The sequence below is a fragment of the Artibeus jamaicensis genome, unplaced genomic scaffold (assembly GCF_021234435.1).
Source record: "Artibeus jamaicensis isolate MK-2021 breed Jamaican fruit bat unplaced genomic scaffold, CSHL_Jam_final contig_497, whole genome shotgun sequence".
NCBI lineage: Eukaryota > Metazoa > Chordata > Mammalia > Chiroptera > Phyllostomidae > Artibeus > Artibeus jamaicensis.
In genome coordinates this window covers 4,071,074-4,099,017 of record NW_026521863.1, presented here as the reverse complement: position 1 = coordinate 4,099,017, position 27,944 = coordinate 4,071,074, and the positions used below count along the sequence as shown (strand labels likewise).

General features: G+C 47.8%; 1 protein-coding gene across 1 annotated transcript in view; it reads right to left on the bottom strand.

The window, feature by feature from the left end:
• PRKN (parkin RBR E3 ubiquitin protein ligase) overlaps positions 1 to 27,944 on the bottom strand; it is an 869,798-nt gene that overhangs the window by 413,422 nt on the left and 428,432 nt on the right. Inside the window, exon 5 of the mRNA XM_053668746.1 lies at positions 5,556 to 5,639. Within this exon, the coding sequence (XP_053524721.1) occupies positions 5,556 to 5,639 (84 nt within the window). The remainder of the gene's footprint in view (positions 1 to 5,555; positions 5,640 to 27,944) is intronic.

Sequence of the window (27,944 nt, the reverse complement as noted above, 5' to 3'; positions counted from 1 at the left end):
TTGTGCGATTCAAATCGGGTCTAAAACAACAAGAAAACCAACCAAAAGAAACACACATCTCTTAAGAGTAATTCGTTAAACCAATTATTCATAAGGAACTTTTTGGACATATAATATGCAAATGCCTTATAAATAAAAATTGTTCCTATTAGGTGACTCTTATTTGCTATTCATTTCATTTCAGTCAGCATCTCCCAAGAAGATGAAATCCGGGACAGAGACCATGAATATTAACTTTATTCACACTAATGTTCCAGTTGACATATACTGAGCGCAACTGGGAGAAAATGCGAGAAATAAATTGCCGCATTGAGTAAGATGAAAATTCTCCATTTATTATATTGAATTTAATAATTATGTTATTTATTCCAGTTCAGGAGATAGTTTCCAGTATCCAACTTCTCTGGAAATCAATCTTTGAGCTATGTTCAGAGGTCCTTCTAACTGTTTCTGAGAAGAACAAAGTTCTGCGTAAAAGACTTCAACTCCTGTCAAAATCAAGTGATGGGAACTTGACAGTATCATATTTTACATGGCATTTGGGTAAATATTACTCCTCAAAAACGTAAAGTATAATGTACGTTACAGGCTGTTTAGTTGTAAAACCGCCACCCCTCGACAAGTATAAAAGTAATGACCTTGATCATTCATTACTTTGAAGGGTGCTGTGGTCTGGATGCCTGTGTCCCCCCCACCGAGGTCACGTGTCCAAACCTAACTCCCTTGTGAAGGTATCTGGGTGTGCAGCTTTGCGAATGTGATTTGATGGGAGATACGAGAGTCCTTGGAAATGAAACCCCCGTCCTCATAAAAGGGGCCCAGAGAGCGCTGTTCTGCTCCACCCAGGGGGCTGTGGAGGGGGCTCTGTGACCCAGCAGTGGGCTCCCCCCAGTCTGTGAGCAGAGGGTGCCTGAGCTCGACCCTCCCAGCCTCCAGCCTTGGAGGCGTAACTGCTTGCTGCTCGTGAGCACCCAGTTATTTTGTTACAGCAGCACAGACTACAACAGGCACGACTCAACATTCTCTTTTCTTTCTCCTACAAGAAACTATCTCTCTACCCTTGACTCTACTGCCCACTGCCAGGTGTCAGGGAAAGGCAGGGGGTGCGGACGGCCAGGGGACATTTGCCCTCGGCAGTTAGGACGCGGAGCTCGGTGCAGGAGCGTCCACCGTGGGGCCTGCGTGCCCCGTGTAGCCCGGGATGGCCGTGAATGTGGCCTGACACAAACTCGGACGTTTACTTACGAGGAAATTTACTCACGAGATTTTTTTTGTGATTACATGTCGCAGTGTGTTTAATGTGTGGCTTAAGACAACTCTCCTTCTTCCAGTGTGGCCTGGAGACCCACGAGGTTGGACATCCCTGGCCTACAGAACAGGATGCCTGGGTTTGCCTCGGCCTGTGTGCGCACAGATAAAAGAAAACACCCCCCCAGCCCATGTACAAACACACAGATCTTCACTGGTTAGGGCATTGTAGGTCAAATATAAAGTGAGGATTTACGCAGAAAATACAAAGTCGTGCGTCATATCCCAAGTTTAACTTCACTAATGGAGAAAATCCTAATTGATTTTTCCCTTCTTTTAATCTCAAGCACATGCTCTTTGAATTGACTAGGGAATTCTTTTTTTAAAGTAGAAGGCCTTTCAGAACTAATGCTATGTTCCTTCCCACCATGACACCAATTAGTGAAAGATTAAATTAGGTTCGGATTTCTCTGTGTAAAGGTCAAGTTTATATTAGTACTCTAAAAAACAAAGGTTGAAATTACTGCTATTTCAAATGAGCTATTTAGATTACCTTTATGTGCATAAATATTAATTAAGAATATATTAGAAGCCTAACTCCTTTTAATTTTAAGTATATGGGTATTTTATACAAGTGATAGAAATTAAACTTTTTTATGAGAACATACTATATAGAGTACAAAATACTGCCCCAAATTCAAATTACCCTGCAAACTCGAGTGTGATAAACTCCCTAAAAACGCCTGTCTTTTCGCCTCTGTTGAAACAGACCCCACACATCACTCTGCAGAAAACAGAGGAGATGTGGTCAGTGCTTAGCTCCGTGGTGAAAGCGCGACCTGGGAAGCTGTTCTGAGACCCCTGCAGTGGCGGCCGCAGCCCTGCAGGGGGCGTGCACCTCGGTTCCTCTACTGAACCCACAGCCACGTGGTGTTCACCAGCCGTGGGAGAAAAAGTATAGTTGAATATGATCATTTTTCTCTCTTCTCTCTTTAAAAAAAATAAGCATTTATGAACATACTAACCACTCCCTTTCGATCCTAATTCAGATACATCCCAAAAGATTTGATAGGCGGTAAATTTTCAATACTGTCCCATCCCATTTTTGCATTGGATATTTTTTTATTAAGTGAACAGAACTTCCACGTTTAAGAGGCTTTTCACGGTTCTGTTTCGGTTAGTGGTAATTAAGTGCCTTAAAGCCCTAAACGTGTTCGAGGGCTGTGATGCTGCCCATGAGACAACGGGGTGTCCTGGTACCGGGGCGGCACTCACAGTGGTGTCCCGTCCTCCCCACCAGCTTTAACCTGCTCGTCCTCCCTGCGTTCGAGGGGCCCTCAGCACCTCCGCAGGTTAGTTAGGTGACCGGCCCCCTCCATGGCCGGGGACTTGGCCATACAGTTGTTAATTCTGACATTTGTCTTTAATGTATTTTTAAGTCCATGTTGGTAACATCATACGGTGTTCTGACCTGGTATAGATTTCTGGGTAATTAGATCTTTTCTTTTTTTTTTTTTTTAAACCAGAGAGATGCCTTTTATTTACCAAGCTTTCTCCGCCCCTAAAAACCGATTTTATGTGTCCCGTAGTGGCTCCGATGGCTCTTTTGGGCGACACGGCCTGGTGTGCCATTTCCCGTCCTCTACTTGCTGCTGGTTCTGGTCTCTTCTAATTCAGTCTAAGGATCCGTTTTAAGGCTTCGGTTAGTGTATTTACGAGTCAGCACATCACTGTTACGTTGGGTTTGATTTCTGTCCTTTTTTAGCGTGCTATTTGCCCCACTTTGGTATAGTCACTCTCTTCCCTTTTAAAGAAAATTTAACAACTGTTTTCATTTCAGTCCCTTGGAGGGTCATTCTAGGCATTCAAATGCATCTTGGATGAAAAGGACTGAATGTTGACAACAGCTACACTGAACAGATCCCAGGGCTGTGGACTGTGTCCCAGGCGGTCACGGGACACAGCTTCTGAGAAACGCCCCCACCTCCTGCCGCCAAGGTTCCCATGACAAAGCTGGTAGGAGGACCCGTGACCTTTGGGGTGTGGTTCCAGCCTGCGCTGCAAGAAGAGGGGCTCAGTGAGAAGGGCCCCCACCCTGCTGTGCACCGGGCAACTGCACACTCCCACCCTGCCGGGGCTTCGAGGCCTGCAACCCCACGCGGTCACCCAGTGGGCGTGGTGAGGAGGCGTGGGTGCCGGACACCAAGGAGTAGGTGGGAGCCCAGGAGGGCCAGCCTTGGACCCACCCATTCGTGGTGTTCCGTCACAAAGGCCTCTGAAGACTCGTAGCCCTCCTTTCTTACCAGAAAAACTGCGGATGAGGGCAGTGCAGGGGCGGGTCTGGACTCAGAGCTCCGGCCTCCTTCAGGATTGGGAAGCCCCCCTGCAGAAAGGACCCAGGAGCGGATAATGTGGGAACACCTCTCCTGCAGCTCCTGTGTGTCCCTGGCCACACTGCGGGGGATTTGGGAGGGTGGCCAACGTTGGGGGGACTAGTTTACGTCATGGAGGGTGGGGACCCTCAGCAGCCCCGTGGCCCTGTGCAGGAGAAATGTGTTCACCCTTGACGGTGGAGGAGAGCCGCCCTTGGAAGGAGGACTGCCCAGCTGTGACCCTGGTCCGTGCAGTAGAGTGCCCTCAGCGTGGCGACAGCGACAGAGCCACGTGTGCGCGGTTCCAAGGCTGTGTGGTGTCCTGTGGGGTGGGCTGGAACCAGAAAGGGTTGGCAGCCAACTTCAGGGGGCGGGGCGTGGGTGGGCAGGGCCCAGGGGTCAGTGGCTGCAGTCCACGCAATTCCTCTCTGAAGTCTGGCTTCTCTGAAGTTCCAGTGTACAAGGTATTTTACTACACTGTCAGCACAGCCATTCTTTTACAAAGACGTGTTTGTGATTTAGCCCAGATTTGCACACGGGTGCACCGTGAGGGTTTGTGAGGGTGTCAGCTCATCGAGCCGCACTGTAGCGGATTTATGTGGAATCCTGCCCATTGACATTGAAGGTGAGCTGAATATGCAACAAGCAACAGCCATGACCTTCAACTCCACTCAACACGGCTTCCCCCGATGGGTACGAAGCTACACTCTCCAGACGCAGAACCGCGGATTCCTCCGCAGCCGCATCCTGCCAGTTAACACCGAGGCACAGGAGAGGCGGGCAGACTGGCTGTGACTGGAGGGGATTCTTAAAGCGCCTCATGGGACTGTAAGGGTAACGTGGAGAGCACGTGATGGGTGACGTGGAGACCACGTGGTACGTGACATGCACCGGAGGGTACAGACCTATCACCATTGTTATTAAGGTAATTCTATCCCCATAGTATGTGTCCTACATACACATACACTTGCAAGCATGGACATACTTATACCTAAGAATTCCCCTGTAAAATACATGCGCTTTAATTTCACCCTAGAAGCAAAACTCCAGGACTGTGCAATGTACGGTTTCTGTGAGTGACACACAACTCACTATTTTCCTTCAGGATGTGCATGAACAGAAACCTGCTCCTGGTCCTTTGCCCCAGGCCAGGGAGAATGGCCGTTGCCACTGCGAGATGCCACCTGGGGAGCCACCCTGCAGAGGGGCGTGGCTGACACACACACACACACTCTGTCCCCCTGCTTGGACCACACCTGCTGCTGTTAACAGACTCTGTCCCTTAGAAGAGATATTAGCTGCCAGCTGGCGGTGACAGTTTGTGAACTAATAATGACATTTGTGTTGGCACCAAAATGGTATTTACCACCCAGGAAATATATGCACTCTGGTGGTGATGGACCAGAGACTTCTGAGGTGAACGGTCTAACAACATACAAATCATGGGCACGACCACAATGATAACACCTTTAAATAACACCAGTGCTCAGGGCCTCTTTTAAGCAACATTTGCTGGTATGAAACACAGGGCACCTGTTTGATAAAGAAAAGGGACCACAAAGAACCCACCCATGTCTGAATGTGGCTGCAGAAAGCGAATCTCGCAGCGTCAGGAAAAACGTCAACACTGAGAGTCTGCGACTCTCAGAGCCTGCGACCAGGCTCTGAGCTGGTCTTCTGTACGTTGCCCAAATACCACTGTGTGCAAAGTTCAAGTGGCCACAATTTACCAAAGTCGCCCAAAGAGGCTACGTCCCTAGGAAAGCAACACTGGCAGGCGATGCCACAGGGAGAGTCTTTGGTGACTATTACAAACGTTTTCCGGAAATGTCATCAGAGGGAAGAAAAGTCATTAGCATTTTCCTAGTGAAATTGTAATTTCCTAGTGAGCATTGAAGGCCACCAGTGAAAGGAGGGATGGGACCCAGTACTTACGGCTCTCGTTCCCGGGCAGCCCGGAGACTGGCACTCGCCCCTCATCCGGTTGGGGATTAAGACATCGTCCCAGCAGGATGGGCCCTTGGAGAAAAAGCAAACAGACAAATTCTTGGTGCTTATACTGCAATATAAATGTTCCCCCTGAGACAGGCTCTACCCCTCTCTCCTCACAAAGTGACCACAACATGACCATGTCCCCCCGTGACTCCCAGGGCACGGGCCACAGTCCTCGAGGCCCTTCGGGGGCCCAGTAGGTCAGGTCCATTTTCATAAGTGATGTTTGGCACATTGCTCCAAACAGGAAGCTCGATGACATGTGGTAATCTCCAATACAGTTCAATGTAGTTGCTTGAAAACTTCACTTAACTTTCCTAAATTCACTGTGACTTCAGTGGACAACTTTTAAATGAAAACACACGTACATCACACCCAGAAGGACTGTTCGGGGCAGCCCTGCAGTGGGGGCGGGGGACCACCAGTCATGGGGGGCCCAGCTGAGCAGACCCAGTGCTCCCCTCTCCCTGGTTCCACGGAAGTGTGGTCAGGAACCAGCGGACCGTGGAGCCATCAAGAAGGCGGAGCACTGGCGGGGAGGAGTCTCCTGCTTTTCCGGAAATGCTCCAGCAGAGGAGGGCCCTGTGCCCCCGAGGACCACAAGGGGCGGGCTCTCAAAACAAACAGAAAGGGGCAGCAGGAGAGAGGGCAGCGAGGGACCTGGGGCAGCAAACGCAGAAAAAGTTACATTTCCATCAAGTTTAATTTTCCAAAAAAAGGAGATCATAAAACCTGAGAGAGAGAGAGAGAGAAAGAGAAAGAGATGTTGGGTCATCTACTGGAAATGAAAATCAAACCAGAATTTTAAAGTACTACTGATAGCCTCAAAGCCTGGAGGGAAAGGCTCCCACCCTACAACTGTCTCTCTAACCTAATCACCGACTAAGGCAGGAGGGCGGTGCAAAGCATTCTTGGATGCGAATGCGCAGATTTGCAGAGGCTGCTGTGCGCCCGGCAGGTCTCAGAGTTCAGAAGCATGTCCGCCAGCCTGAGGGAGGGGAGGGGCCGCCTCGGCCTCCCCGCAGCTCTGTCTGGGTGGGGGTGACACCTGGGCAGACCTGGGTGCCGTCTCTGCCAGTTGGTAGGAAAGGAAGGAGAAAAGGGCGTTGTGAGAGCCAGTGCCCAAGCAGGCGGCTGAGGAAGGTTAGGACAGGGGTGGGGCTGTGGTGACTGACTACACGGGACATGGGGGCCACCCTAGAGGTCTAAGTTAGGGCGAAATCCATCACCACCAGTCGGCACTAGGACCACCCACTCCAGGACACAGACCAAGTAGCCGCCCGGACACCCTGCCACTGAAACCAGCGAGACCATGGAAGGCACCTGAGGGTCCCAGCCCCTCTCGGGGTCTGCAAGAGGCTTGCTGGCCTCCCTCCCTCCTTCATCACCACAAAGCACACATGTGCTGCTTTGAAGAAAACCAGGGGCCGCAGACACAACCTGGGAGACCGGGCAGCTCCCTTCAAGACCTGAAGCCGAGCTTCTGTAGAGACTGTATAAAGCAAACCTCACAAGGAGATACATCATGAGTTCACAGGCCACTGCATCGGAAGCCACAGTTTGAACAAGAAGGAATAAGAGAGGACAGAAAAAGGGCCACAAAGCCAGCCTGGACTCTTACGAGAGGCTGCTTCCAAGCTTGGCCCTGGGCTGCCCTCTGGTAATCTGGACGTGGGGAGTCCTCCCACCCCATTCTCTCACTGATTCCGAGGGTTTGCAGCATCTAAAATGTGTGTGCAGACAGCGGGGTTTACGCTGAACTCCCTCCTCCCCACCATGCCTGAAAGTGTGAGTGTGAACTCAGGCGCATGATGAGAGGCCTCAGTAAAATCGCTGGGCTGTCTGGGTTCTGGGGGGGCAGGCGCGTCCTGTGTGAGCTGGTGGGAGAGGACACTTGGCAGCTTGTCTCTGGTTTCCTCCGGCTTCACACCAGCGCTCTTCCCTCTGCCAAGGGGTCCCCTTTCCTGAGTGTCTGACTGTCCACCGAGTCCTATGTCCACCCAGTGATCAGCAACCTGGACATGTGAAACAGTCTTGGGGACCCACGACCAAGTGACATACAATTAATCAATAAGGACATGATCCCCCAGCGACACAGCAGGGCTGGGGGCTCCTGACCATCCATCCATCTGCCATGGGGAAGAAGGTCCTTTTGCTGTGCGCGTGTACATGTGGGCGGGCTTTCAGAGGTCACCGAGGTCACGTGATGGGACAGCCACTTGATGTTCGACCTTACACTCGCACCGTTGAGAAAAGGACAGGGGTTTGAGGTAGGGTTATGCAACCACATACCCAAGACGGACAGCCTGGTCAACATAAAAGTGAAGGTACAGATGTTAACATCGGAAGGCAAAGGTGGGGCTGGAAAGTCTGCTGCTTTCTATTATAAGGGCCTCTGCATATTTGTGCTTATAGTCACAATTTAACAGCTGTTTGTCCCACTTCCTTATCTGTACATTGTGGGTAATAAGTACCCAGGGTCAGATAAGACGAAGAGTGGGCCAGCTGATGAGAAAACCCATGGTGACCTATCAGATGTCACGGAGGCACCGTGGCATCTTAGGTCCGTGGGGAGGTAGTGGAGCTGCGTGTGTGCTGGGGCTCGTCACTCCCTGCACGGCAGACAGCCCCGAGTGCAATGCTACTTGCAAGCAGAGGGGACGCCTAGTCCATCATGACGCGCCGCTGGCATCGTCGTCAGCTAACCAGAGCAGGCCTGTGCCTGGATCCGTGACCCAGTGCCTCGGGGGTGACGCATCAGCCGTGTAAACAGAGTAGCTCTGCTGGCTGCGGAGACTCTGCCCAAGCGCTGGGCTCTCTGCAGCTCACAGAACACAATCGGGCAGAAAGCAGATTGCCTTCCACGACTAAAGTGTGCTTCCTGTCATCAAAAGAAGGCATTTCATAACCTAATCCTCGATAACATGCTCTTCACATCCAAGAAAATTATTACAGGAGGGAAAGGTCCCATCTCTTTTGAAACCCTGCACTACTGGGGTCTGGACCACCGAGCTGCAGCCATGCTGGGGGCTGACAGAGGCAATCGCTGCCTGTATTTATCGAGAGTCCCCGCACGCAGGGTGCCATCATGCTAAATGCATTAAACGCCAAACACAGCGCTTACTCCTTCACGATCCCTGGTTACCAAACCGCTCACAAACCGAGAGATGCCTTCAATTACGTGACTAAGTGTGGACAGCTTTCCTGTGGGCAGGTTGCACTGATGGAAGATTTAAACCACAGTGGTTTTTTTGTCCTATTTCATAGAATTTAAACAATGGAGACAAATAAAGATGTACAGTGATTCACTTTTATGCACTCTTAATGGATTTAATTTAGGGGAACCAGACAGTTACCTTCATCCGTTCGAGCTCTGTTTGCTAAGCTCGCTCTTGCTACGGCACAGGGTGAGTTTGCTGCAGCGCAGATTAGAGGAGGGTGCAGGCAGCTATGGTGGCTCTCATTTCAATTCGAGGCACGTACATCTATTTGAATAACAACATTTACTATCATGTAAAGCTTCAGAGTTATCTAGCTGGCTTTCTATCTTGACAGTTATGACTGGGCCGGACTGTGCTTATTAAAGGCGATAAGAAGTTTATTAGAATGCCAGTGAATGCCCAGATACCATCGTTCTCACATAAGCATTATTATTTAGTTCTCAAAAGAAAACTCTGTGAGTAACACCTGACAGTTTGGTGTGTTCCGTGCTACTTTAAATCCCCGAGTGGCACTCAGCTCAATCAGCCGCCTTTTGTTCAAGGAAGGGAAAGCAGGAGATAATAGAGGGTAGTGGTTAAAACCACGCAGCCATCACAACTTGGCCTGTTGCATCCACGTGATTGATGGTCCACGAAGCTGCATCAACAGGGTGAACAGTTGTGGCTGGTCCACGAGGCCAACCCATGGTGCTCGTGGGACCCAGGTGGGCACCCAGCTAGACCAGGTGGGCAGAGACCAGGAAGAAAATCACTTTTCAAGGGCCTTAAAGGGGAATGACCCAGGACAGGCCTCCCTCAGTCAGGCTTGAAACACACACGGACTGAGCAGGTGTCTGGCTGCGCCGTAGGTCTAGCGGCGCCGCTGTACCAAGAGGTTCTGTTCCCGGGGCCACACACTCCCACTGGAGTGCCAGCCCCTGGGCCAGGGTTCTCCTTGCCGACTCCTGACCTGGGGTTGGCGGGACTGAAAAGAGCAAGGCCTTCTTCACAATCAGCATCCTCCTCATCCACAAAAAGCAAAAATCCAAAAATATTGCCGGCCAAAGGAAAGGTACTTTGTCCCTGGATATGTTTGCTGGCAAAGCCTTTTTTTTAAAGCCACAGTCCAGTTTAATATCCATGGAACATGGTTCTAGTGCATGCATTCTCCTTGGGGCCTTTCATTCTGAGATACTTGTACCTTTTCTCTCCTTCTCTCTCCCTGTGTCCCCTCTCCTCTGTTAAAATCAAGGCCCAGTTGCCCCTAAAAATCACTCCTGTCTATGTATTTATGGCCGAATGAGAGAGGAGAGAAAAAGTCTTATTCCTTCATTAACACCAGCTAAACCCATAGTTTCCTGAACTTCCTTGGGACTGACTCAAACTGGCCAAGTTCACAACAACAGCATCTCCCCTACACCTTTAGGGAAGAATTTCCCCCAATCGTAGCTCACTATGTTTTCTCCCCTTTAGCCCAATATTTTGGACTAAATAAAACTAACTTACCTAAAACTCCCTTTTTTCTGTTTACATTTCTTTCATCAAGTGAAAGGGGAAAGACTTGTCGAAGAGTGAAGCAGATCTTGGTTATGAATCATTCTAATTCTCACTTCTCGTCAATAACAATACCTCCTGGAAAGCACTTTTATATCCTCACAGCCCTGCCTTTTCTCTGGGAACCGAGCCTCCCGGCTCCTTCTGGACGCCCCTCACTCACGCCTGCGTTTAAACCCCCACGCGATTGCCCTTCCAGCGGGCGCGTGATTTGTCCCATGGGGAGGCAGCAGCCCTCGGCGGCGGCAGGTAGGCACGCACTGCGTGAATGAGTTTTAAACTTCATAAGTTCAGTACACATATACAACTTGTTCAAATTTATTCCATCGATTACAACAATGGATTATGATCCCTGAAAGTAGCCCGCCAGGGAAGGCGTGTTTGTGCTGGGTCCTAGTTCAGGCCACCCTGAGAAATCTGCTCACACAGGTGACTGCAACATTCTCGAAAGGCACGGGGCACACGCAACATGTTTCTCACCAAATTTGTACTCTGGTTTAAGAAAATATTGTCTCAAAACCACTTTCCTTAATTTAAGCTAATTTAGATCACATCTGCCATCACTTTTCCCGAAGCCATGAAAAATAGTCATATTTTAATTATAACGTATAGTCAAACTTTTCCGAGCTTTATCACAAAGCTACTTTTCTGGACAACTTGGCGGTATCTCTGCCTTCTACCTACAAATGACTAAGCGTGGGATCGAGGCACCAACAATCTCTTGGAAAAGCAAGAAGGACAATTAGAAATACTTAGCAGGTTTTGCAGCTGACAAGTAAATTCTCTTGTGTGCTCACCTCCCAAAGTCAAATCTTCTTCCATATACTTGACCTTGTTTGCCCTTTACTCTCCCTACCCCTCCAGTATGCAAATGACATATAGTAGAACTGTACACGTGAAGCCCACATAGTTTTATTAACCAATGTCATGCCCACAGACTTAATAAAAAACTGACCTTTTATTCAGCAAGTCTTGTTCTCTCCGTATTTGTGGGTGCTCTGCCCTCCTTCCCAGACTCAGAGCGGCAACCTGATTTGAGACCTCCTCGCTCTGGGATGATGGCAGTAACTCGCTCACTAGTTTCCTGCTCTCCATCCTAGCTCCTTCCAGCATCCTGTCTACCCACCTGCCAGTAGGGTATCTCCAAGGAAAAATGAGAACCTGACCTCGTTTAAAAGTGTTACATAAAGCCCTCCAGTGGCCCCGCCCCAGGCTCAGGACACTGTGCCCCTTTTCCTAACTCAGCTCCTGAAGCCCCCTGTGGGCCTACCCCATGCTCCCTCCCCAGCCCTCTCCGCTGAGGTTCTAGCCATCCCTCCATATAAATGCACAGGAACACTTACAAACAGAGTCCCGCCTTACTTTCAATCTTCTTGGAACTGTTCTCTGGTTACAAAATCCTTTGATGTCCTCATATCTTTGCTTAGAAGGTCTGAGGACTTACTGAATAATACTGACCATGCCTTCACAGAACCGGGATAATGCCGCGTTTAAGTTCTGCTTATTGGAACATAACTTCTCATATTTCATCATCAGATATTCCTCACCTACCCTCTGCTATTGCTCATTGCAATTATACGTGTCATTGTCTAGGTCGTCACCTACTGCTTTTCTCTGCTTGAAATCTTCTGCCAAGTGCACGCCCCTGGAACTCCGCCCCCAGCTACGGAAGCTGATGGAAACAGAAGTTGCTCTGTATCAATGAAGAGACGGAATAATGGCTAACACCCTACATGCTCATTAGAATCTTGTGACTTGAGTGATTTCTAGCACAGAGTGTAATGGAAAAACACAGAATACAGAATAACAGTACCGGGGCTCATGCCTCATAACATACTAAGTTGTGCCCTTGGGGAAGTCATTTTGGTGCTCCGATGCTCAGAGTTGTCCAGGTTTACTACAAGCATTGACATCAGCTGTGTCTGCTCCACAAGTCTGTCGTCAGAATAACACAACAGCAAAAAAAGGAAAAGTGGTGTCCTGCCATTAACACACTGTGCGAGCTCCGCCCTCCCCACCTTGTTTTGTGTTAAGCCGCACTATCAGAATTACCATATAAAGCACTGGGAATGCTATTCTAGAACATAGATACGGAAAATCAGCACAAGTAGACTAGCATGCTCAATGATTTCTATTGCACTTTAAAGTTTTTACTTCTACAAGCAGAAATAATAATTTTCTTCAGATGATGAATGAAATATATCTTCCTGCCTAGTAATTGAATATCAAATCTCCTTCATAGAGATTCAACTTGTTTTCTCACAAATTAAAAATCATTACAAACCATTTATTATTCACAATATCTTGATGCCAGGAAGCTTTTGAAAACAAAACAGAACACAGTGTGACTCCAGGGGGGAAGTGACCGCTGCAGAGAATGCATTTTGCACAAAGTCACGTCTTGTTCAGAAGGGAAACTGCTGGTTTCCGGAAACACAGTCCACATTCCCGTCATTTCCAGGAGACACAGAGCGTGCCATCGAGGAGGCTTTTCTGCAGGACAGACCCTGCATGTCCCTGTCACAGGAGGCTCCACACAGACCCCCTCAGCGCTGGGCATTTCCCTGGAGCCTCTGATTTAAAGGGGAGGTGATTAAACTGTTAGTGATGTTAACCCCCCCCAAAAAAAACTTTGCCTTATCTTTGCTTTAAGAACTATTTGCATTTCAGGTTTAAAAAAAAAAACAAAAGCTCTGACATACTCTGCTAAAAGCACCCACAACAAAGACCTGCAATCTATGTACAAATTGATACTTAACAAAGAGAGAAGTCAGTATTTCTTCAGGTCTCTGAGATTTAATGTTAACAACTGGTGGTTACTGAAATTGTTATTGGTCCAGGGACATTAAGAATCTTATAATAGAAATTTTTAAAACAATTACAATAGTAAAATGTGATAAATTTCCAAAAACAATAGAAGTAATAATTATGAGTGCCATTTAATTTTTCACAGAGATCAAAGACATTAAATGCATTGTGTTCATATTATCCAAAATATTTGAATGGCTAGTTCAGTCCCCTTTCTGAATGTTCAATGTGATATGCATTCTAAAGCCAAACCATAGAATCCTTTGCAATTCCTCTTGAGGTTTGCTCATAGGCCTATTGGTGCACTGGAGAGGCAGCTACATGGTGTGGCGTCTGCAGAGGAAGCAGCTGCAGTGTGGTCCCCAGGTGATGGAAAGGCTGCAGTGTGGGTCCTGGGTGATGGAGCAGCTGCAGTGTGGGTCCCGGGTGATGGAGCAGCTGCAGTGTGGGTCCCGGGTGATGGAGCAGCTGCAGTGTGGGTCCCGGGTGATGGAGCAGCTGCAGTGTGGGTCCCGGGTGATGGAGTAGCTGCAGTGTGGGTCCCGGGTGATGGAGCAGCTGCAGTGTGGGTCCCGGGTGATGGAGCAGCTGCAGTATGGGTCCCGGGTGATGGAGCAGCTGCAGTGTGGGTCCTGGGTGATGGAGCAGCTGCAGTGTGGGTCCTGGGTGATGGAGCAGCTGCAGTGTGGCTCCCTGGGTGATGGAGCAGCTGCAGTGTGGGTCCCGGGTGATGGGGCAGCTGCAGTGTGTGTCCCCAGTGATGGAGCAGCTGCAGTGTGGGTCCTCGGGTGATGGAGCAGCTGCAGTGTGGGTCCTTGGGTGACGGAACAGCTACAGTGTGGGTCCCCAGTGATGCCAGAGATTCCAGTGGCTGGCTTGTCTCAACTAGGCTATGTATGGGGGTTTGTTCATATTCAGGAAAATTCCTACAGACTGTGGGTGTACCAGGCAGATAGACACCTGAGGTGACCAGACTGGTATCTAAAGGCCTGCTGTGGTACTTTAGGTATCATTGTTTACCACTATTTGAATATTCATTAAGGATAAAACTTACACGAAGAGCCAAAAATCATGATGACACATAAATTCATGAGTTTAATGGGACAATTGTGTCTCGGTATTATATGGATCGCTTGAGACCTGCCCGGGTTACTGATGCTTTTAAAAAGGTAATTTATACTAATGCTGTATTCAGTGAAAGTCTACATTAATCACTTTTCCTGCACCATGCTCCTAAGTGGAGTATTTGTGCTCTAGTGAGGGGTAGCACGGCATTGCCGCAGTGCACTTAGAAAAACCAGGCGGGCTTAATTATGAGGCGGAAGACAGTTGCTCGGAGCGAACACACGGAACACCCACAGGACACACTGGCCACGCCTCCGGGCTGAGTGGAGTCCCCCACCCAGCGCACACTCAGTGTCCAGAGCCTGGATTTTCTAAGGCGACACGGTATTCCATCACCTCCAGTTGCGGCACTAGGACAGACTAGCCACCGGTGTTCGCTGTGAGTGTGCCCTGTGTGCACACACAGAGTCCTCACATGGGGGGCGTGGGAACCGGGCTGCATGTCTCGGAGGTCAAACCCAGATGGGACATAGGAGCGAGGCCTCAAAAACCTGTGCAGACCGAGAGTTGCTGGGAGGAGAGGCACGTGGGAGTCAGGGAGAACAAGGCCATCGGCAGCGGAGGGAGGTGAGGTCACTCCCCTGACAGACCAGTGCAAGCCCGTGCACAGAAACGGAAGAAATTCCAGATTAAATCCCAGTTGGTTGCGTAAATGGAGACTGAGAACAAGGCCTCGGTCCCAAATACACGCACAAGTGAGCTGAGAGTAAGAGGTGATCATATTACAGGTCTTCGGATCCCAAGGTAAGATTATTCATCATACTGCTTTCTGTTAACTAACAGGCTTCAACCCAATAGGACCTCAAATGGGCAGTAATATCAGAGTCTCAGTCCCTGAAACGCCCAGCAACACCTCCGCCACCCGCTCAGGTCTGCGGTGAATGTTAGTGGTCAGAGACATGACATTCAGTGCCCATTCGAATGTCCCTCGACTCGGTGGGGGACATGGAAGTACCCGATATCGGGCAGAGGAAGGTGCCATACGGAGGGAGTTCAAATAGGTGGACAGGCCGATCTACTTTTGCTTCAAACTTGAATAACTGTTCAAAGAAACCATAGGAAAAAAAACCCCTGGCAACTGTGGGGGGTGGGATGTTCAAATATTTTCCATCTCTTCTCATCGTAAACTGGTCAAATTCCAATAAAATAAGCATTGATGTGGGCTACTGTTTAGAAGCCAATTGGATGTTTGGGACGGCCGGCTGGTCAGTTGAAGCTGGGCCGCGCCTTCATTTTGCGGCCCATACCACTGCCCACCTCAGTCTGAGAATATTTTCATGACAGAAACTCTGCCTGTGTTTTCAAAGAATTTGGGATCTTGGGACTGAGAAATTGTATCGTAAATAAAAGTGATTGAGAAAAAAAAAGAACATAAAGTAACAAAGATTTGAAAAATAAATTTACAGAACATTGCCTATGATACAGAATTTCCATTATATTCTATCCATCTCGTTTGTTACATTAATGGCATTTTTCTTTTCAAGGCTTTAGAAATTTCTCCATGAAAGCCCTTATGTTAGTTTGAGGATTTTCACAGTCCAACCACCAGTAAGTAGAGAATGAACTCGGAATCAATGCGTACCCTTTTCTTTTAATAAAATTTATACTCTTTCATTATCCTACTGACAAATGGCTCCTCGGGGAGCGCTTCTCTCTGCTGTTTACAATGAAGCCACCTCCCGGTCGGCGCACGGCCGCTTTAATTTTTAACGAGTTCATAACTAATCCGGGCACTTCCCGAAACATGGAGCCTCTGCTTGCACAGGTTGGGCTCCTGGTTTGCCAGATCTGTTTTGGAATCAGAGACCCCTGGAGACGCGTGTTTTAAAAAGCAAATACAGAGACTTTTCCCGAGGACAGAAAGCTCCTTGGTACCCGAACCTGGTGAGGTGGCAGCCTTTTCGCCAGTGGAGAAGAAGAAAGAGGAAGAGACAGATTAGCCAAAGAGAAGCTGTTGCCATGGTAGCAAGTCTGCACACAGGAACGCAATCTTTAAAAATGAGTTTTTTCTTTTCGTTTGTTTATGAACTGATAAACCCGGTGCTGACCAAAATCAGGTGCTGAGGATCAAGACTCAACCCCAGGACAAGGATGTGCATCTCCGGGCGAGGCTGGCCACCGTCAGAGGACAGCGCTGCCCAGCTGGTGGGCACCAGGTGACCGCTAGCAGCTCTGACACCAGGGCTCCTTGGCCAGGTGTATCTGTCTCAGCGGCAGCACTGCTCGGGCAGCCGTTGCGGAAAGCCTGTCTGTCCAGCTGGGACACCGGCTCCTCCAGAGAACCAAGCTCTTCTGAATCTCGGTGGCTGTTGTGCATAAAACATGTGCTTCATACCCAGCTGTTGAATGAAATGGATGAATAATTGATGGGACCTGGATGAAACCGAAGCTGAAATTGAGATGAAAATATGAAAATGCCAGGAGAGGAACATGGACTATAAAATGCAAAGAACACGCTATAAAGAGTCCCATGAACGTGCCACGGGGCCAGTCTTGCTTCACTGAGACTGTCCTTTTCTAAGTCTCCAGAGAAGGGCTCAAGTCACCACCGAGGTGGGGCCGTGAAGAACAAATATTCGAGCACGGAAGAGAGTTCTTGCTTTTGTGTCACTACAAGTACCACTTACTTTTTAACGTATGGCTGATTGTTCTCATTTCATGATATTAGAAAGTGTTTCCAATGGAAATGCTTCAGGTTGTACCATAATGACTAAAATTGTAGCAAGATGTCAATAGTATCAGAAACAGTTCTTAAAAATTAGTTTTAATATGAGATGAGAACATGCGAATGTGTGATAAGAAAATGGTAGAAGGAAGAGAAATAAAAAGTAGATGTATATATTTGTACTTGGTTGAGATGAGTTTAGAGCTGCAGACTGGAGTGTATTTTGTTTAAATTCGGTTCAGAAGCGAGCACTCCTCCCGAGCCAGGCTCTGTGCGGCACAGTGTCTGCCTCAGGTGCTTACGGAAGGTCCCCACGCCCAGCAGCTCCCCTCGCCTCTGCGTGGGGAGGCACGGGGTGGAGGTTAGGATGCAGAGATGGGAGGAGCCAGCACCAGGGGAGCAGGGGGGGCGCACTCCAGTCCCTGCCTGAAGGCCTTCACCTGTCCCACCTCAGTGAGGCGAGGCCAGGGCGTTACCCACATTCTCCTTACTCAGGGAGGAGGCAGGCAAAGGAAAAAATCGGAGCTGTGGACTAAGTTCATTCTGAATCCCAGTTGTAATCCCAAGAAGGTGAGTCCCAGAAGTCCAAGGACTCCGGAAGCATTGTAACAACCCAAGATGTGGGACCCACGGCCATTCCATGACCTCCTCATCTATCGGCAGTGAAGGAATTAATGAGGAGCTAAAAACGCAAGTTTCTCTCCATCACTGGAGAACTACAGACTGATGACTCGTGGTGGTTCTAAACTAGCTGGCCATCCATCACACCTCTCTAATTTTAAAGAGAACAGTATTTATTAGGAAAAAATTTAATTGGCTTAGTAAAAATATTTTGAGTACTTTTTGTTTTTTTAGGAAATGCCTTGCACAAAGAAATTGGATTTTGGATGCTGATAACTGGTTTGGAAAAGCAGGTAATGTTATGCCAACAAATTAGATTACACATATGAAATGGACAAATCCAAGAAAACAAACTACCGGAACTCATTGAAGAGGACATAAAATCTGAAGAGATCCACCCATCACAAGTAAAGATATGAATTAATAGTTCTAAAATGTCCAACAAAGAACAGCCCAGACCCAGAGGGATGCACAGGTAAATTCAAACAAATATTTGACTGATTGTCAACAAGGGTACCAAGACCAAAGACTCAAGGACAGCTGGCTACTTATGTACAAGAGGAGGAAGTTGCAATCCTACTTCATGCTTTGTACAAAAATTAAGTTAAACGCTTCATGCAAGGGATAAAACTGGAGCGCTCTTAGAAGAAAACTTAGGAATCAGTCTTCCTGGTCTCAGGGTTGGGATTGGTTTCTCAGACATGAAACAAAAAGCAGAAGCAAACAGCAAAAACACAGATACATTGAACTTAACTTTTGTGCATCAGGAACACCTTCCATGAAGCTAAAAGATAACCCACCAAATGGGAGGAAGTATTTGCAAATCACATATCTCAGAAGGAATTGTATACAGAACATATGAAAAACTCATAATTTAGCAAGAAGACACATATTTCAATTAAAAAAGTAGACAAAGGATTTGAACAGACATTTCTCCAAAGAATACATAAATGGCCAATGAGCATATGACAAATTACTCAAGATCATTGTTCATTAGGAAAATTCAAGTCAAAGCCACAGACACCACTTCTCATTAGGACAGTGAAAGTTGAAAACACACACACACAACACTGAGAGCTGGCGAGGATGTGGACAGATTGTGACCTTACTCCTTGTGCAGAAATGGGAATTGATGAAGCCACTTGGAAGCACAGATGTCCCTGTGAAGTCTTATACACAGTTTTTGAGAGCAGAATTACTCATAATCACAGAAAAGTAGAAATGACCCAAATGCGCATCAACTGATGAATAAGCAACATAAATTATTTGGTGATAAAAAGGAACAAAGTACATGGATGAGCCTGAAACATTGTGCTAAGTGAAAGAAGGAAGTTACGAAAGACCACCTTTTACACATTTCCATTAACATAAAATGTCCCAAGTGGGCAAACGCAGGGTGACAAAAAAGTGGATGGATGGCAGCCAGGGTGGGGACAGGGACGGGGTGCAGAGGGATGCGGCAGGACCGCAGACATGCACCGGTCCTCTCCTGGAGATGTGGGAATATCCCAAAATTGGATGGTGTCAATGGCCCCACAACTCTGCAGAGGGCTGCCAAACCACTGAGTTGTACACTTTAAAGATGTTTTATTAGGAAAAAGTTCAAGCATGCAGAACATCAGAATGCCTAATGAATTCCTAGTACCCATTATCCAGCTTAAACCTACTTATCAATAATTTGACAATCGTACTGTGTACTTAAATAATACTAAGAGATTATTATTAACTTTGTTAGGTGTGTTAGGTATGATAAGGTATGTTAGGATGTGTATATATAATATATATTTACAGTAATAATAAAGAATTTATGCCTAGATGTAAGGGTACATCATCCTTTACATACTTCCTATATATTGTTACTATACTATAATAAAAAGTGATAGGGGATTAGTAAAAAGTAAAAGTAACAGTTGGCCAGTTGAAGTTGATTTCTGGAAAAAAATCTGTTTACATTTTATTTAAAACTATTCCTCTCTTCCTCAGCATTAGAAGGAAGTGCTCTGGGACTCCTACAGACTCCGTCTCACGGTCCAAGGGCCAAACACGGTGCTGACACTTTCCTAGTGGCAGGAAATAGCAACCAGAATTAAAAGGAAATACACCAGTCATCAAGAGCATTGAGGAGATAACTGGTTCTGTCTGCCTTCCATGTCCTTGTGTCTGCATCCATTGACCTAAATGTGGAGAAGCCAGGTTTCCTCTGTCTTCTCCTCTGATAATCCCTCAATTTCCTCTTCAGTCAGTTCTAAATGCAGAACAAGACCAAAGCTCCTTTGACAAATCATGAAAGGTAAGCACCCAAATGTCTCACTGGCAGACACGAAGGCACTATGACTCCTTAAGAGCACTGATAAGTTGCAATGATGGTGGACAATGTTTGTGATATAAGGTGAAGCCAAAAAACAGAACAGGACAGGGACTGACATCCCTCCCAGAACAACAGAAACATGAACGGGTTTCTCTCTGGTGCCCAGTGTTTGGCAACTGCTAGACCCTATGATGTACTACAGAACTTGATGACCCATACTGGCCTTGGGGAAGTGAATAGCATGGTCTCCATTCCATTTGGCAATTCATATAACAGAGGCGTGTCCCCTTATTACCACTTATACTTCCTTTTATAATACACGCTTCTTAGGCAATCACGTGACTTTACCTTTAATAGCCTCGCCAGCTATGCTGGGACCTCCTGAGCAATCATTCATAACTTACTAGAAATATCTTCCCCATTTTGTTAAAGACTTCTTCATTTCTTTTGTTATATTTTCTTTCTCCTTGGCAAATTTTGGCTATGTGATTATAAACTTTTTTAAAGTTATGGGAGGGATCATGATCCATCTATATTTTGTACAATTATGTGATGTTAAATATATGATCAAAATTAAAGAATAAATTCTAGTAAAAATAAAACATACAAAATAATGCTCTTTACAGAGATGAGAAGAAAAATGGAAGCGTTAGATGAAATTAATAGTTTACTAATAAAGATCATGCTTCCTCATGACCTTATGAAGGCTTTTAAACACACGGCTGAGTGAGTATTGAACCCATCAGACCCCCGGGCTCTACCAGCGAGCTAGAATGGCTAACATGCAGGAAGTGCGACCTGGTTTGGGGTCAGGGGTCCTACTCAGTGACTGACCTGCTAGAAATCCCCATGCTGCTGCTTGAACAATCGTTGCACTGCAATGAATGTCGCAAGGGAAGTCTGATGCACTCTGACCTCTCTGCAGGCATTTACAGTGAGGGGTCACCGGGGTTAAAGACAGAGAGCCAGCCTTGTTGGCACAGAGGGCGGTGTTCCACCTTCCCTTCCGGCCGCAGGGTCCCGTGTGCACACGCACAGGTCGTCTCCATCTGGCCCTCTAGAGAAGGGCACACTGGATGTCTCCAGTCCTGGCCCCCGTGAACCGTGGTGCGATGAACTTAGGGGTACACGGGTATTTGCAAATCAGCATTTCAAATGTTTTTGGTAGACATCCAGAAGTAGGGGTGCTGGTTCCTACACTAACTATATTCTTAATGTTTCAAGAAACCTCCTTACTGTTCTTCATAGTGGCTGCACCAGTTTATATCTTGAAAATATCAGAAAGAGTAAGTCAAGAACTACATGATTTCACCCATATGTGGGATATAAACTGAAAGTGACAAATGAACGGACAAGAAAAACGGACAAGAACTCACAGACGCAGGCAACAGTGTGGGGGTCACCAGAGGGAAGGGGGGGAGGGGTAGGAAAGGGTCGAGGGGGGCAAATATATATGGTGACGGAAGGAGATTTGACCTTGGGTGGGGGGCACACAATGTCATATACAGGTGACATGTCACAGAACTGTACTTGACAACTACAGAATCTTACTAACCAATGTCACCCCAATACACTTAATCAAAAAGAAAATAAAGGATCATGTATGTTTGAGTCTTCAACCCTCCCCCCCCCGCCCCACTGCAGTCTATGTTCTGGTTAATTTAATGGGTTAGAACAGAAGACCACGTGGTTTACTTCCTACCTTTCGAAGTAATAAATCTTCTGCTGAAGGAACTTTCATGCTATTACTAAAAAAACCTAAGAAATAAAATGTTTGCTGTGAATCAGTGTTTACAATGAAGTTTCTATTCTTATTGTTCAGTCTGTCAGTCTATTAATTATGTGATTATTTTGGTCTTAAGATACCACCTGGTGAAAAATATGTCGGTCACAGTCTAGTTTTGAAAGTTATGACCATGTAACAGAAGCTAAATGGGCACAGGAAAATAAAAACTACAATGTCACCATCCTGTCTGCTGCTTTAGGTTTTAATAACCTCAATTTCTGATTTTTTAAAGTGATACATACACAAGCATGTTATGCAGAAAGCTATCTCTCAGTTTTTAAAATCCTTGGCCTTTCAAACATTTTTCATCTTTAAAAGCACACACACACGAACGCTGATGAAGTGGAAAAGTAGCTGTCTGCAGATCCTTGATAAAGGCGACATGTGATGAAAAGCCCTCCCTGCAGGACAGTCCCCGAGTTCCCGATGATCGTCTCAGGCTCAGCTCCCAGAGCCAAGAGTTCCCTGGAGAGGCTGGACTGCCCCCGAGCTGCGCTGCAGACTGGAGCCCCAAGCATCACAGTCCCACATTTCAGCTCCATCTTGCAGCTTCCAATTCTAGCCGGGCTTAGACTCTTATCTCTGGACTCGAGGCCTACAGATAGGGCCTATCGCAGTGGCTCCAATTCCCAGAAAACGAGAAACTCGTGACCCAAGTGAGATGAAATCCCTCCAGATAGCCTCGGTAAAGGGCCTGTAATGTGTAACTTGTTCCCGTCACTCCCACTAATGCCTTCGTACCGCGCAAGAGGCCAGCTGAGGCGGAATATCGTCAAATTATCAGCTGTGCCTCCTCCTCCTGGCTGCTGCGGGTGATTCCAGCATCTTGCTCCTAAAGGAGAATGAGAAACTCCCAGGCGGCAGTTCCCGAGTCGGAGTATTTACGGTTTGGTTGGCAGGTGTCGGTACATTACTGCTTGTATAGGAAAGCCCACCCTCTGTGGTGTCTTTTCCGTAAGGTTCTTCCACTTTGTCCGGAGTAGCCCTCCCCCGAGAAACTCTAACCCACAGTTAGAATGGCACAGACTAGCTACGGAGCTTAGCCTACTATCCTGCGTCGAACAAACTTCACCTCCGGGGCCGGTGTATCGGCATGTAAAAGGACCCAGGTATCAAACTCTGGGTCCGCTGTACTACCCTACTCACTTACTTAAAATACTCAAAAGAGAAGAGCAACACGTATAATTACTGTATAAACACTGTTTGGGAAACACTTGGGGTGCTAGTTTTTAATCCCCACAATTCTTTTATTTTATTTTATTTATTTATCTTTAGAAGGGAAGGGGAGAGGGAGAGAAACATCAATGTATGGTTGCCTCTCATGTGTCCCCCACTGGGACCTGGCCTGCAATCCAGGCATGTGCCCTGACTGGGAATCAAACCACGATCTTTTTGGTTGACAAGCCCCCGCTCAATCCACTGAGCTACACCAGCCAGGGCTAATCCCCACAATTCTTGATGCTCTGATTGTGCACCCACATTTCTTCTCATGGGGTGGGACTTCCCTGGGGGCAGAGACAAAGCCCTGAGACCCGTTCTTCTCCTGCACTCGGTGCACCCAGTGCTGGGCACAGGGCGGGCGCTTCATAATTGCTCTCTGAGTGAGTGAAAGGGCGCTGGGGGGACACACTGGTGACCGGGAACACGGTCCCCAGGCACCCTGCACAGAACCGGCTGGACACCCAGACTGACTTGGGGGTGCAGGCCGGGGGCAGAGACGGGAACAGCAGGGGCTGGGGGTGCACTGGACACTTGATTCTGAGGGTCAGAACAAATGGGATGTTGAGTCTCAGGGGGACACAGGCACCTAAAGGGCAGAGCACGGGGGTGGGGCCAGAACCCCACGGGCAGCCCGGTGCCTCTGGGGACGTCCAGGGACACTCAGGTCGGTCACTTTGGAGTGAGGGGCGATGGTGTGCCACCCAAGGGCTGAGACAAGACCGCCCACAACTCTCCCTTAGCTGACAGCATTTGAGACGACCCAGCGGCCTGTATGAGTGCTTCTCTCTACTTGGGACAATCGGAGAGCGTGGCGCCCTTACTTTGACGGACTCTACAAGGAGGGCACTTCTGCCATGAAGGGAGACGCGCCCCGATTCTCACCACGGCCACGTGCAAATGGCCGGCTCTCCCGGGAACCTTCTTTCTGTTTCCATGATAACTTTTAACTCACTTTTAACAAACTGGGGTAAAACTTAACTTACTTTTTATGGCACACTGTGCCCATCACGTAAAATGTTCCTGAAATACGTAAGTTTAGGAGAGAAAGTTTAATCTTTTAAACATATTTAGAAGTTTTCTATCAAAAGCCCAGGAAGCCTGTCCTCCTGTGTGCGCCCGGGTGTTCGTGCGTGAGTAGGCGCGTGTTCAGTGGAAGCACATTTACGGAGTTCATGAAGCACAGACACGTTTAGGCCTGTGTGGGGTTTTCATTTGAGTGGAGGGCACATGGGACAGAAAGTGGTTGTGGTGATATGTGTAATCGTCTGGTGATAGACAGACAAACAGACAGCATGTAGAAAACCGAAGGAGCCCGCAGGCGGCCAGAATGGGGCTGGGGGTCCGGCCCCCTCCACAGGGTCACGGGGAGTCTCTTCGATGAGAGGGCCCTACAATCCCTGTGAGTGAACTACTCCTGCCTATGAATTGAACTTCCCCGGGGGTTGGTCTGTTCAAGAGCATATTTTAAAAGGAATAGGTTCCTGGCCACAAACACGTCATTTCAGAGATGAGTTCACCCTCCAGAGGCCCATTCAGCCCCAGGGCTTTCCTGAAAAATCACCAAGATGAGTACATTTGTGAAATCCGGGGCTTTTTCCTTACTACCCTTTACCGGGAGGGCCCTGGAGGTAAACGGAGGTTTTAGATGATTAGTATGACCTGTCAAACTTGAACTTGGTGTGTAGAACACCATATTTTTTAGAAGTTATTTGATTCATTTTTAAACATGCACTTAAAACTACAAACTATTTTAAGTTTACATGGAGATGTGAATTATTGTATTATAATTGAAAATATGATTGAAATTTCAGCAGTTACCGTCTTATGAGGTGCCCAGTTGACAATGTGACACGTTTCAATAGATTTGCCCCTGCCGATTAGCTCATATTTCTGTGCAGTGTTCCTGACGCCTGCCCGCGGTATGTGGATCAGCTCATTTTGCATTTCTTGTCAAAGGCTCCCACAACTCAAAGGGTGCCCTGGTGCAAGCGGGGTGTCCAGGGAAAGTTCTCTTGCAGGACAGCTTTGGTGTCGAGGACACGGGCTCTGGGATTGGACAGACGTGGGTCTCCTGCCACCTCAGACTCTGCATAGCTTGGAGACTTTGGACTTCAGCCTGAAGTTTCCACCGAATCACTGCGGGCCACTGGCAGCCACGCGGCACCGTGGTTATGAGCCCTTTTTTGAAAATTCTTTCTGGTGAACTCAACCTGCTCAGGGCATTTACGATTGTTCCAAAATATGTGAAGTTGTAACAACACAGGCTTTGGTCTGCACGGCCCATTTTGTTCAAGTAGTCATTTCCTTGTGGCTCGATTCAATTTCATCCTGAAACAAGTTAAGTCCATGTCACCGAAGGTCACCCTTTGGAGCAAACATGCTCTCTCTGGAGAAACGGCCCCTCGGACCGAGCAGCTCACAAGGTCACGGCTGCCGGCACTTGTGAGGTCCTTCACTGTGACGTAAGCAGGGGACAGGGCACTTTATTCAGAGGTTTAACTGAAGTGTTACACCTGACACATTTGTGGGAATTCCCCCAACCTGAAGTTGCAAGTACAACACCAGGAGCCACTTCGTGAGAGTCCGTTGGTCGGTGACGCTTTAGCACACCCGGAGCTCCGGGGCCGGTTTTCTGGGAAGAGACCTCCTCCCACCGGCTCGCCTGCAGCACTCACCTCTGAGGCCTCGGGCCGCTGACGCTGTCCCCTGAAGTCAGGTCCTTTCTACTATCAGAAACCAGCTAAGCGTGTGCAACGCATTTGCGTCAACGTTGCTTTAGTCTGGAACAGGTCCCTAGTTTTCCCATGACTGTGAGAACCCTGGCGTTTCTGAAGATTAGAAGACAGTTACTTTAGAATATTTGTCGTTTGGGTTCACCTGCTATTTATCCGTAATTCCGATGACGTGCCTATGGCAGGAACAGCAGAGACTTACAGTTGGCTCCTCCCCACTGCGTGCTACCAGGGGGCCGGTTCTTTCACTGCGACCTCCAAGGAGGCGCCTGTGGATTGCGCCTCACGGCAGCACCTGCTGAACTTCTACACGGCAGTTTCCTCTGTAATTTTACGAGGGGGTCCTTTGAAAGATGTTTATATTCTGTTCCTTATTAAACTCTCAACTTACTCAGTATGGACTCATGAATTTCCATTGTATTTTATTTTTCTGCGGGCTACATTTGGTTACTGTCGATTTTTTGATGCTTCAAGCTGTCCCCAGTTTGACAGGCAAAGCCCCTACAAGCTGGTTCCCAAGTCCTTTCCCAGTGTGCCCATGGTGTCAGAAGGTCGCTCTGACATAATAAGATGCTCCAGGCACATCTTTTTTTCTACTCCAGTCCTATGATCAGCTTTTTTTTTTTCAGTGAAAAATAATATTTAGAAGCCAATATTTAGGTACAAGGCATGCTTATTGATAATGGAGGTATCGTGGCTTCTAGGCCCTTTTAGCTGACTGAACTAGGGAAGGGAACATTATACGTCCATATAATACATACATGTACGTGCACTCATTATAGCTTAATTCTATATTTATTGCTATATCTATTTATATTAAAAACCATGAATTCCCATCAATAACCAAAGTCCACTCCAACTCTTTCAGGGTTTATTTTCAGGTTCTTTCCCTATCTGCAGCTCACCCACCCTGATGCACAGAAGCCCGTCCACCGTCATCCCTGTCCTGGTGTCTTTGGCGAGTCCCTCTGCTTGTAACAACAGCCCCTCCCTCCTCCACACAAGGTCCTTCTACCCGCCTGGGCCCCGACACCCTGCCAGACCACCCCTCCAGGAGCCGGCCCCTCATTCCGCTCCGGCTCTGCCTTCCCATTGCTGGTTGTCACCCCTCATGACTGCACTTCCCAAATGTCTGGGCTCTCGAATCCTGCACCAGGCCCTCCACCCTGCACGGGGATACCCTGCTCACCTCCAAGCAGGGTCCTGTCCCTGTCACTGGGGTGCCACACGGTGCAGATGCACCTTTCCAGGCTTCGAGTACACCCATGGATGTTCCCTGCCTCTGTCAGGAATCGGAACCCTGCCCTGGGACACCATGGCTCCCCCTGGTCCCCACTGCACTGCTCTGCCTGGCAGTGCCTCTGGTTCTGAACTGAACTGCTTAGAAATGAAAGAGAGAGAAGAAGACAAAAGGAAAAGGGGAAGTATACATTCAATATAACATTTAAATGACAAGGAGGGGTGCAAATTTAGGTACGAATCCAATTAATTGGATTAATTACTGCTAATGCAAAGAACTCAAGTGAAGAGGCAACTGTATAAACAGAACCTGGAAGCCTGGTTAAATCTGCACGTAGGCAAGCAATAAAAACAACTGGCAATAAAACAGGCAAGTTTCTTAAGTTTCTTAAGTCATTGTAACAACCATCCCACAATTAGTAATCTTAAAGTATAAAGGAGGTAAAGTACCACATACATATTTTCCTGAACTTCTTGTTACGTTCGGAGATTAATTCACAATTCTTGAAAACAACATATATATACATTTATCTTCTCTAAAAGAGCCATGCCTTCTTCACAGTGGCTGCGGGAAAGGTGGCTGCAGAGCCTGCCACCAGCTCGCACACCCCGATCTTTGGAAGAATAGAGGGCCCACCCCTGGGTGATGGAGGACGCAAGAGGTTGCAACAATACCATTTCTCACTGAAATCATCACCATTTGCCACAGGCTTATAGGGTCTGCAAATTCAAAGACTTGAATAAGTACAAGTTAAAGAAGCCAAGAAGACAGCATTGCTTCCCCAGTCCCTCCTTTTCCCGAAGTACCAAGATCTATTCACAATGCAGTGGCCAAGGCCTGGGAGGGACTGTATTTGCCCCGGGTGCCCAACACGCCTGTACACTCTCCCCACGTGCCCCACATGCCTGTACGCTCTCTAGTCTTCCTGCGCACGGATGGCCGTGACCCTGGCACGGAAGGGAACTTCCAAGGCCAGGAGCCCGCCTGGACCAGAAGCGGCTCCCAGGCCTCAGGGGAGGGCAGAGGCTGCATGGGGCACGTGGGGACCTTTTTTGTCTCATTCTTTCTCAGT